The sequence below is a fragment of the Gossypium arboreum genome, chromosome 3 (assembly GCF_025698485.1).
Source record: "Gossypium arboreum isolate Shixiya-1 chromosome 3, ASM2569848v2, whole genome shotgun sequence".
NCBI lineage: Eukaryota > Viridiplantae > Streptophyta > Magnoliopsida > Malvales > Malvaceae > Gossypium > Gossypium arboreum.
Window position 1 is genome coordinate 15,358,017 of NC_069072.1, and position 11,276 is coordinate 15,369,292.

At 35.1% G+C, this 11,276-nt stretch overlaps 2 protein-coding genes across 2 annotated transcripts; both read right to left on the minus strand.

Annotated features, from left to right (window-relative positions):
- Positions 1-5,450: 5,450 nt before the first annotated feature.
- Positions 5,451-11,248, minus strand: LOC108474884 (probable polygalacturonase At1g80170). Its single transcript, XM_017776921.2, has 9 exons — positions 8,373-11,248; positions 7,908-8,036; positions 7,564-7,734; positions 7,438-7,458; positions 7,099-7,306; positions 6,881-6,962; positions 6,654-6,762; positions 6,163-6,279; positions 5,451-6,021 (listed from the first exon to the last, which is right to left on the minus strand). The coding sequence occupies exons 1-9, from the start codon at positions 8,604-8,606 to the stop codon at positions 5,707-5,709; spliced, it is 1,386 nt and encodes a 461-aa protein (XP_017632410.2). The 5' UTR covers positions 8,607-11,248; the 3' UTR covers positions 5,451-5,706.
- LOC108474883 (pentatricopeptide repeat-containing protein At3g13880) lies at positions 9,126-11,237 on the minus strand. The gene has a single exon (XM_017776920.2). The coding sequence runs from the start codon at positions 11,235-11,237 to the stop codon at positions 9,264-9,266; it is 1,974 nt and encodes a 657-aa protein (XP_017632409.1). The 3' UTR covers positions 9,126-9,263.
- Positions 11,249-11,276: the final 28 nt, after the last annotated feature.

Genomic DNA, 11,276 nt, shown 5'->3' on the forward strand with positions numbered 1-11,276 from the left:
CATCTACAATAAAATTTAAAAACTTCTAGGGTTTTTCGGACCACCAAGTCATATATTTATGATGTGTCGTAATTTAATACGTCAAATTAGGCTCTCTATTACCTAGAGGAGCTTATTCTCAAGAAATTTAGGTGTCTTTTCTTTAATTTTATTGATTTTTAGCTTTTGTTATTAATAAATAGTTTTTATTAGTTTTATGCCCTTTCGAGACCCAAATTGGCTAAATAGCGCCTTGGAGGACCTAACGATGTGATTGAGTTGGTGTAAAAAGTCAATAATGGCCCGAACTTGAGGAAATCGTCATTCAAAGTGGGTATCGCGACATTGAGGCCATGGAATTCGTGGTACCCCTGAAGGTGCTAAAGTGAAGAAAATTGAGACTAACTATAGTGATATTGTGACACTAAGGATGAGTATCACAACACTTAAACCCCAAGATCCCCAATTTCAATATTGTTATGGGTATCGCGACACCAAAGCCTGGGTGTTGCGATACCGCTATTGGACAAGGAGAAAATTGACTACAGGAGTAGTTTTTATCCAACACCAACCCCAATCAAAATTCAACGACTTTGGGCACTTTTGTCCAAAAAATTGGGGTTGTATTTAGTTGTTGGCTGATAACTTTAAATGAGCCATCTTTAACATTATTCCACACACATTTTTATCATCTTTTTAGCTAAGTAGTTGTTTCTTCTTCATCTTTTTAGCGTTTTAGTTTATCACTTTTTTTGGTTTTTAGTTGTTAGTTAGTTGTTACTATAGCTAGGTGTTATTTACATTTCAGTACTCAAACTTTAGCTTGTATTTTCAATTTCATCCAAGGGCTTTATTATAGCTCAACTTCATTTTCATTTTAAAAGCTAAGAAATCTGATATTTACTGATTTTTTTTCTCCCCCATTATTGCCTACATCTACTCCCTCAAGCATCCATCAAGAACTTACTAAGCTTTCTTATCCCTACTTTTGTGCTTAATATAATGTATGCTTTGAATGTTTATTGGGCTATAGTTTGTATGGAAATGATGTTAGGTAACTAAATATATGATGATTGGTTGATGGAAATTTTGTTTGGTTACTTTTTGGTACAAGGACTAATTTATAAAAATTGGAATAAATCAAATAGACTTCAAAGCTTAGAATTGACGCCTCTAGGTGAATATTTTGATAGGCGAGACTTAGAGGAGATCCTATTGAACACAAATTTGGTTGTCCCGAGATAGTTTGGTAAGGTCGAGAGATAAATTGGACTAAATTGTCCAATTTGGTAAAATGGTAACCGAGAGGTAAAATTAAGCCAATTGGTACTTTAAACCTTTTAGATCCCTAATCCAAAAACTATTTGACAACATGGAAGTCAACCAACCGCTTGTGTGTCTTGAATTGTTAATCGCGTAATTTTGCATACTTTACGATTTGGTCCTTCTTAGTGTTAGTTAGTTAAATTAGTATAATTACCTTTGATTATGGATTTCCGTAATATAGTACTTAACGAGTAGTTAGCTAGACTTCCTATTTGCATGCTTGTCGCTTAGGGATCACTTTGTCCTTGACTCTCCTAGGTTCGATCCTTGAAATACTTTAGTGTTCCATTGTACTACTACAAATATTATCATTGATTTGTTACACTTGTAGTAAAGCTGCTAGATATTTAAGTATAATAGTGTTGATTCATAGCCTCAATGTACGCATGCCGAGGCACAGTCAATTTGGAAAAGAATTTATTTCATCGGTTTGGAAAAAATGCAACATTTGGAGTAGTGGGAGTATCCCCCATAAGATCGACATCTTCAGCCTCTTTTTGGGCTCGCATCTCCCTATCCAACTTGTGCACATCTACAAAAGGTCGTAAATGTTGAAATAAGCCAAAAGCCCAATGATTAATTGTTAGTATGGAACTTTAGTGAGGAAAATCTCAAACACACTAATGAAACATGAACAACTTGAACAAAAAACCAATGCAATAGGAAAACGCTCTAAGGCATGTATCAAGCCACTATCTTTAAAGTTCTATTTGTCCCTACCTATACTTGGTGTGAAAATAAGTTTCAAGCAAATGAACCTCAAGGATACAATGAAGCCCGATGACTATTTTTATTTTGTAATGACAAAAATAGTCCACTAAACACTAAGTAAAGTAAAACAAGAAAATCAATTTCTACAAAAAAAATTTGCGTTAATTCTTTATAAAATAATCTAAGAATAGTAGAAGATAGTGAAAGAATAAAAAAAAAAATTGAGAATTTTTTTGGTATATTTTCCAAATGAAATGTCACTCCTATTTATAACAATTATCATGTCTCTTCATGGAAACATAACTTTCAATAAGTGTCTTTTTGAATAATTACATTTTAAAAAGAAATAGATATAACTATTAAAGTAAGAGATACAATTATTCAAATAATATCTCTTAAATAGACATAACTATTCAAGTAATATTACTTGAATAGTTATAAGTCTTTGTCAAAAAATCAAGTGATATAATTCTTTATAACTCTAATCCACTTTATCGTTACTTTTCCTTAAAGAGTGTCCCAAAGCAGACACCCATAGCTTACGTTTTTCGTGCTGGACCTTCAACAACGTAAGCTGAATCCACAACCCCAATCGACCTATTTTCAGCCTAACTCCATATCAAGAAAAACCATAACAAATATATCTTCTACTCCTTGATTGATAGGATTATTTAGTTTTTGCACAATGCGACTTAAATTCCATTTAGCTGGATTCACATTTCAGGGAGAAAAAAAAAAAGTTATATTTGGTTGAATTCATATGAGCCATAGTTAATTGTGTCTAAATTCTGAAAAATTTCTGACACACTCATTCCAAAATGTCACATCCATCCCAACCGAAAGAAAGAAAATTACAAAGAAAACAAAAGGCTCCATGCAATTTTATTTACTATTAGAAAAGTGAATTTCATATTAGAGTGGACAAATAGATGATTCTAGAATTTGTTGATATTGATCCTAATGATATTCATAACTACATAAAGGACCAATAAAAAAGAATCATAAAGTTTTTATTGTTTAGAGAAAGAGGGTAGGTAACTCTCATTATTTATTATTAGTAGTAGTTAATGTTGTTGTGCATGTGAAATTGCAGTTGGGGGAACAGATCCCCTTCTATTTTGCTGTTTATGTGGAAAGATGGATGGGATCTCTTTTCTTGATTCTTACATTTAGAAAGACAAAAGCTAATTTTGTCTTCACTTGTTTGTTTCCATTACTAAACCCTACAAATTCATACCCTACCATTAACCTACCAATGTCACGGACCTAAAACCTCTTCCATTCCATTCCATGCTCCTCCTCCTTTGTACTTCTCTACTGTCTTCATTCCTTAAAATAATTATTACAATAATATTTCAGTGACTTCTCCTCATCTATGTTTTAAGTTTAGAATGATAAATTTACATTTCATATTTATAACTATAGCCTGAATTGTTAGCTGATGCAAACCCACATGGGGCCAATGCCAAGGCGTGAAGTAATCTGCTCAAACTCATTTATGTATATATCACAGAGACAATGCCCACAAAATCTGTTATCAAGTCTGAATACACACGTAAATTCGGTTTTGCAAGTTGGAATGTTCTCTCTTGTCGAGATCTTGGTCCCCTCCTTCACCCTCCATTCTTTTAAGATTTCTTTAATGAAATAACGTTGGATATATAAACATTAAGCATAGTATGCCATAGACATTTTATACCATGTACGCCCAACATTAGTATAATAATATGACCACAAGGCTGTAATAAAAATGACAGTCATTCCACGTTCAACTCAATTTCATGCCAAATCTTGATTTAGGGTTATATATTATAACTGTACTGAATTTGAAAATTTGAGATTTAAATATAAATTTTCTAATCTATTTTAATAATTTTGGCCTAGAATATAAAAAAAAAAAAAAGGAATGAATCAAAGATATTTTATGATCTAAAAATGCATATGAATCACCATTGAGCTGTAATTGTGATCTTAAAATAAATCACCATGCGTGACCTTAAATGAAAGGAAGAGGAAAGTGTGGAAGCATATTATCTTATCATACTTGTGTTCATAGAGCAGCCTCTCGTGACTAACCAGTAAATACCCTGTGGAGTGCTTTTAATTGGCTGCTAAGGGCTGAGATCAGAGATCATAAATATGGAGAATATTATAATCTCAGTTGCAGAAGCCAATTTGCCGACAGACACCCATTGTTTTTGCTTTCAAGATAAGTTCAATCACCCGATCCATATGATTAGACACCAACTGGATGCCAAAAATATTGTACCAATTATCAATCCCGAATTCAACTGTTAATTTATGTAGCTATCTTTAAAATTCGACATCCAACAAGTATGAAATTCGAATTTACTACTACAACATAAGATACTCCAACCGTGACAGCTTCAGAAGACATAATGTGTTTTCTTCTCGTCGCGTAAGCATAAATATAGTCATAAAGAACAGTTGTGCACCACACAAACAAGATTGACAATTCAAAATCAATATGTTGTTTTTATTTTAAAAACCATATTTGTTTCTGTTTTTTTTTCCCTTTCCCCATAGAGTTCATGGACCACTTTCGGTTTTGTTTTTTTTTCCTTTTTATTACACCACAAGTCACGAACTTTGTCACTTTGCCAACAGAGGAAAGCTGATAGGCAATCTTTTTTATGAGTATGTGGTTCTTCAAGCAACCAACTTTCCATTTTTTTTTTCCTTCCTTTTTCTGTTTATGCCTGTATTTAATTCATCACCTAAAAGAATAATATAATATATATGTGTTCTTTTTTTGTTGAAAATTTGTCGATCTGGAGGTCAGTGGTCCTTGTTTGTCTTTGCAGTTTCAGCTATTTCAAGCACTTAGATCGATCTCTTAAGAGCCACATGTTTTCTGGTGTATTTTCCCACATCCAAACATGCATATATATCGAACACATAATATAGTCGAATGGGTTGAGTTTTAAGGTCACGTATATATTATATATTATTATATACCCTTTACCAAAGGTCTAAGAGGGGATGAGAAACCTGAAAAAAAATTGAAATTCTGGACAAAAACAAAGAGTAGGATATTGATCTTAGCAGCTTTGTTTTATGTGGTGGCAAGGATTATTTTTGATATGTAAATATACATTTAAAAAAACGAATATTCCGAGTCCAAGTAACACAAGTCAAAAGGAGTTACAAAATTTCTTCTTTTGAAAGGATTCTATTTTTCATTGATAATTCATGTATTCATGCTATGTTTGTATATTTTAATATTTTATACTTCTATAAACATTAATTCGTTAGTAATTTGTATATATAGATTAAGAGACATTTATATATTCATATTGTGTTTGTGTTATTTTTCTTATCATATTTCATGTCATGTTTTAATTATTTTTCCATATGCCTTCTTGTTATATAATTGTGTCATGTTGCAGAAAGTCGGATAAAGTCGTAAAAAATAAAACTAAAACTTCAGTACATAATTTTATTAAATTGAGTTTCTTCTGCAATGTATACAAGCCGCATTTTACATATCCTTGCTAATGTGTGGATTAATTTCAATGCAATTTGAGCACAACATCAATTACATCCGCAATTTCCCATAAAAATTTTAACATGTGCCTCAAACCTTCTATCGGGCCTCTTGCTGCTCTATTTAAGTTACTTGTATAGTGATATACTATAACAGTGTTATTGATATGCCTTACGGGTTGCTTAGAGTTCGGTGTGAACAATATGATCTCTGCTCGGTTCAGCAAGCTCAGAATTTTCTTTATGATCAATGAGAATATAGCCTTTGTCATTGGAACTTAGACAGTCCGCTGACGGATGAACGATCCCGTAGCCAAAGCCTTGAGCAGAGTTGCAGTAGGTCTCTGCGGTGCCATCCTTCTTCTCTAAGTTTATATTGCTGAGGACTATATTGCTACAGGGAGTCGTATCACTGCAGGCGAACTTCATTGCTTCCTTGCTTTTTGTTGTCCCGCTAATGTTTCTGTACATAATCTGGCTTATTTGCACCGCTGATGTCTAAAAAACAAGAAACAAGAACAAGAATCATGTGATCAGTGTTCACATTGGCTGAGAACCTCCTGCAAGATTCAGGATGCAAATTTGATCTAAAGACACTGAGAAATTTAGATATGACAGGCAAGAATTTGAATAATGCACCTGGTTTTGGCAGGTTTTCGGCGAATCACAGTAGAACTGATCGATAATGATGGGGTTGGCAACATCTTCCATCCTTACATTTTCAAAACGCACCCCACGGACATAACCGGAACCACCCTTTATAAGAGAACCACAAGAACATACTAATTGTGTATTAAAACTTTTAGAGAGAGAGAAAAAAAGGGGGGGGGGGGGATGAAGTCAAATTGTGTGTTTAACATATTCAGGGAAAAGAAAGTCATGTATTGAACCCACCATGGCACTCATTTCCCGCTTCCTCCCCAAAGAAGAAAATATCAGGCTTCATATCTTACTCAGAAAGAGCATCTAATTGTTAAGTGTGCTATAATATTGATATTTTAAGGTATCGACGTATTGACGACTGAAGCCCCTTTATAGTCTTTTTACTTTCTACTTTCCTGATACTGACTAAATGCATATTCTTATCAATACATGGTGCTAGATTCAGAATATATATGTCATCAAAATACCTGCCAAGTTTTAATCCTGACACCATTTGTAGTCTCCCTGAGGAGTGCTGTATCCAAGACCACCTTTGTGACAACGGCAGTTGAGTTATCCTTCCCAAGGCTCCCAATGCTAAGAAGCAAATTAAATCAAAGAAGTAAAAGATATAAGAATCACTTTACACTGTATCCTAAGTAGATGAGGACACAATCAGCTGTTTATAGGCTCTAACTGGAAGTCTAGAACACACCTTACTCCATGTCCTGGTCCACAATATATTCTCTTCATCTTGATACCAGATGAAGCATTAACAATTGAGATGCAATCATCTCCTGAATTTCATATGCATGGTCACCATAATTAACCAGTCAGTATGCACATATATAATTGTTGGTGATATAATTTCTAAAAGGTATCCTTTCACAATAAAACAGGTGCATGGAAGGACAAAAGGCAAGGATTAAGAACCTGTCCCTATTTTGCTGTCTTGAAGAACGACGTTAGTTGACCCAGTGATGTGGATCCCATCAGTGTTCGGACTGTCTCCTGGGCAGGAGACTTGAACTTCAGATACTCGAACAGATTCACACCTGGAAATGACGAAATTCATCTGTTGGCTGTTCTGAATGGTAAGACCCTTTACCTTAATAGATGAGCTTGAATCAATAGTCAGTGCCTGCAACAAACTCATATGTTAAATCTAATTTGAGATCCATTTGATAGTTCACTTGCACAATTTCGGCATGCTGCTTATTGGAAGCATCGCTTAGCATAATTGATTTATTCATTGTGGAGAAAGGTCCTTACTGTTGGTGCCCCTCTGCACGGCTGCCAAAGGAAAAGCAAACAGAAGAAAAAATATGTTAATATTCTATTTGTTTGATTTGTAAATTGAGCATGAAAGAATTTTTAAAGAGAATCCAAAGGAATTACATTTGACTTGTTCTTTTTGCAAGAAGATGCCCACCATTTGCTGCCAGAGCCATCAATAACTCCATTTCCTTGGAAAACTACTCCCTCCAGCTTAGAAAAAACAAGCCAGTTTCGTGGAAGATTTGCGTCCCAGTCATTAGGTTCATCCGGTGCTACTATTGTTCCATCAATCTGAATAATAACAATAATGATTAATATGATAACAAACAGAAAAAACTACAGCAACTAAAGTTAAATTGATATCAACATAGAATCAATATTGGCAATAATTTAATCTGTAACATAGATATAAGATAATGGAGATGTTATATCTTTAAGTTCAATTTGATGTACATAGATATTACCTGAACAACCAACCTCTCTTCACATGGCCCCTTAAACCTCGTAGCATTAACTAAATATCGGCGTCCAGGAGGAACCAAGAGAACTGATTTTGAAGTAGAGCACGATGTGTTCCATGCTTTTCTAAATGCCTATGATAAAATATTGCAGAAAGACAAAATGCCAATCTATCAAATTAGAAATTAGCTTATTTTGATGACAATGAAAATATATTTGGCCAAACAGTAATACACAAAATGTTTAAATTCCCAGATCAGATCAAAGGCATAAGTTAGTAAAAAAATGATATTCAGAGAAAACTATTTGCCTAATCCTTGAGAAGGGTCATGTCTCAAACACCCATAGAAACCAAGAATGACAATTACTGCCTAGCAGTCTTTATCAGTAAAACTTGTAATTTCAATGTTTCCTAAAATAACCATCAAGGTAATTTGCAAGGGACTCAAAAGAAATTCTCATGCATATACCTCAGTGTCATCAGAAACTCCATCCCCAACCGCACCAAAGCTATCCACATTTACAAGAACCTTGCCACCGCGTTCACTTATCCAAGATGGGCCCTCAAAGAGTTCCATATCTTCTTCAGCTATGTCGAGGTCTTCAAGCTCTCCAAGTATGTTGAATTTGTCGTATAACATGTTTCCGCCAACTGCATGTGTGATCAGCAAACCGAGGAAGGAAACTAGGAATAATTTATCCATGATTTGTTCTTTTTTGTCTATTTGGAAGATTGATTGAGTTGCATAAATCCAATAAGGCACTGGTTTAATTTATATATGCAGATTAGTTTTGGAAAAGAGCAGCTTTGTGGGCTATATGGCTTGGCTTAAAAGTAGATGAAGGTGCTACATTTTCTACATGCCCACACTTGAAGTACAAGGGTAAATTTATTTTTAATTGTTTGCTTTACTCTTCAACCAGTAGGCAACATTTCACCAATCAAAATGTTAATGGATTATGTAAAATCCCTCTCACTATATTTCTCAGGGAAGTGGATAAATGAATCAACAAAGTGTATTATTTTATATTATTTAGTGAACCATATTTTATAAATTGAGAAATGAAAAAAAAAAAAAAAAACACCATGCATGCATGCATGGATATTCTGTGGGGCAATCAGTACCTTAAAAAGAAACTTGAATTAGCGAATCCGGAGGGAAAGGGGTCCTTTTCCAGTTACAAGCCAAGGCTTCAAGCTAAAGCAACAGATCTTTAGAAGATTTAAGTAGAAGATGAAGATTTCACAAACAGGTTTTACTTTCATGGAAATAATGCTGGAACAGACTAGCAAGCGTTGTTCCAAAGTTCTCAGCTGGATGACAATGCGAGGTAAATTTTAGCAGTATAAGAAAAGTATGTTAACTGTAAGTCTTCACCTCAATTGAACTGTGACCAATCTCCCTCATCACCTTTCTAGCCATGGCAAGTTCTCTGATTTGTAATGAGGCTTTAAATTCCCCAACTTCAGAATAAAAATTTGACACTTGCAAATAAATGGCAAAACTATCCTGACCAAGCTCCATCAAGACTTTTGCTGCTCTTTTACCCACTATTTCATTCTTGTGGACCCTACAACTTCGCAGCAATGAGCTCCACATTACAGAATCACCCCCTCCTGGTGACTGTTGCAGCAACTCCTCAGCTTCATACACTAGACCTGCACGGCCTAAAAGATCTACCATACACGAAAAATGTTGTCGTTCTGGGCAAATGCCATAAGATTTCATCAAGTTAAACACAAACTTTCCTTCTTCAAGTAATCCTGCTTGGTTGCAACCATTTAGAACACATAAGAATGTCACCTTATCAGGTACTAGGCCTTTGTGGATCATTGCTTCCAACAGGCTGACACTTTCATTGCCCATACCATTTCGGGCATATCCATTGATTATAGATGCAAAGCAGAAGATGTTTGGTAGAGGAAGGGTTTCAAAAACCTTGCGGGAGAGCTCAAAATGCCCACATCCTGAATACAAATCAATAAGAGAACATGAAACTGCGACATCAGATTCATAACCGGATTTTATAGCACAGCAGTGCAACAGTCTGCAGCTGTCCAAACTAGCCCAAGTAGACAGTGATAATGCTTTTAGTGTCGTAGAAAGAGTAACCTCATCAATCCTAATTCCTTCATCAATCATCAAAACAAAAATCTCAAACACGTCACCAGTGATACCACAGTGCAAAAAGGAGGTTATTAATGAGTTACAACACTCCAAAGTTCTCTTACATGCCCTCTCATATACAGACAGAGAGCTTTCAATTTCACCACATTTTCCATACATATCAATTAACGCTGACTGAATATGAACACTCCCTAAATCAAACCCTACTTTTGTTATAAAACAGTGAATTTGCCTCCCTAACAGAATATCCTCTCTTCTACTGGATAAATTCAAGAGCCCCACAATGGAACGAATTGAAGGTTTTTTATCCCAGAAATGCATCCTACTAAGTAATTCAATAGCATCATACAACAAATCATTCTCCGCATATACAGAAATGATGGAATTCCATGATATCACATCTTCAACAGGAATTAACAAAAACGCTTTCCTAGCATCAATGAAATTCCCACAAGCAGAATAAAAGTCCACCAAAGCATTGGCAACAAAAACATTGCATTCCACCCATCCAGCTTTAATCACATGACAATGCAGCTGCATTCCTTCGTCCAGAAACCTCGCATTACAGCAAGCACGAATTAAATAACAAAAACTAAGTCCATTTGGATTGACACCCTCCCATTTCATTTGGTCGTGCAACCCAAATAATTCCTCTATTTTACCAAGCTCCAAAAACCCGTTTAACAGCAAATTCCATACGGCTAAATTCCGTTCAGGCAATTGATCGAACAACTTCCAAGCGACATCAACAAGTCCCATATGAAGATATAGGTTAACAAGTGAGCTCCCAATAAACAAATTCAATCCAAACCCAAGTGAAATCACCCTGCAATGAACTTGAATACCTTCTCTATAAAACCCCTCATTCGCACAAACAGTAATCACAGACGAAAATGTAGGACCAGTTTCTTGGATTTCCTGTGAAACCATTTCCTTATAAATATACAGTGCTTGCTTTGGATTCCCATATCGACCGTGCCCAGTAATTAGCAAATTATATGTAATGCTACCTCTTATAGACATTTGATCGAAAAGGTTCTGGGCATCGTCGAGACGCCTGGATCTGATTAATTCATTAATTGTTTTGTTTTTGTAGTAAACACCCAGATCAGGGTTTATATTACAGTATGATGTAAAGGCCCTGTAATTCGATTGTGCCAAGATTGGCAACGTACGTATCAACGACAAAAATCCACTTAGCCTCATCGATCGTGCAACCTTCTGATCATGTTGCCATCTACACAC

Bases quoted from the DNA above. Each gene is read 5' to 3' on its own strand.
- LOC108474884 (XM_017776921.2), bottom strand. From the start codon at position 8,606: ATGGATAAATTATTCCTAGTTTCCTTCCTCGGTTTGCTGATCACACAT. The intron at 7,307-7,437 runs GTAAGGACCTTT...AGTTTGTTGCAG, and splicing joins CGTGCAGAGGGGCACCAACA to GCACTGACTATTGATTCAAG. The intron at 6,022-6,162 runs GTGCATTATTCA...CTTGTTTTTTAG, and splicing joins CGAAAACCTGCCAAAACCAG to ACATCAGCGGTGCAAATAAG.
- LOC108474883 (XM_017776920.2), bottom strand. From the start codon at position 11,237: ATGAGGCTAAGTGGATTTTTGTCGTTGATACGTACGTTGCCAATCTTG.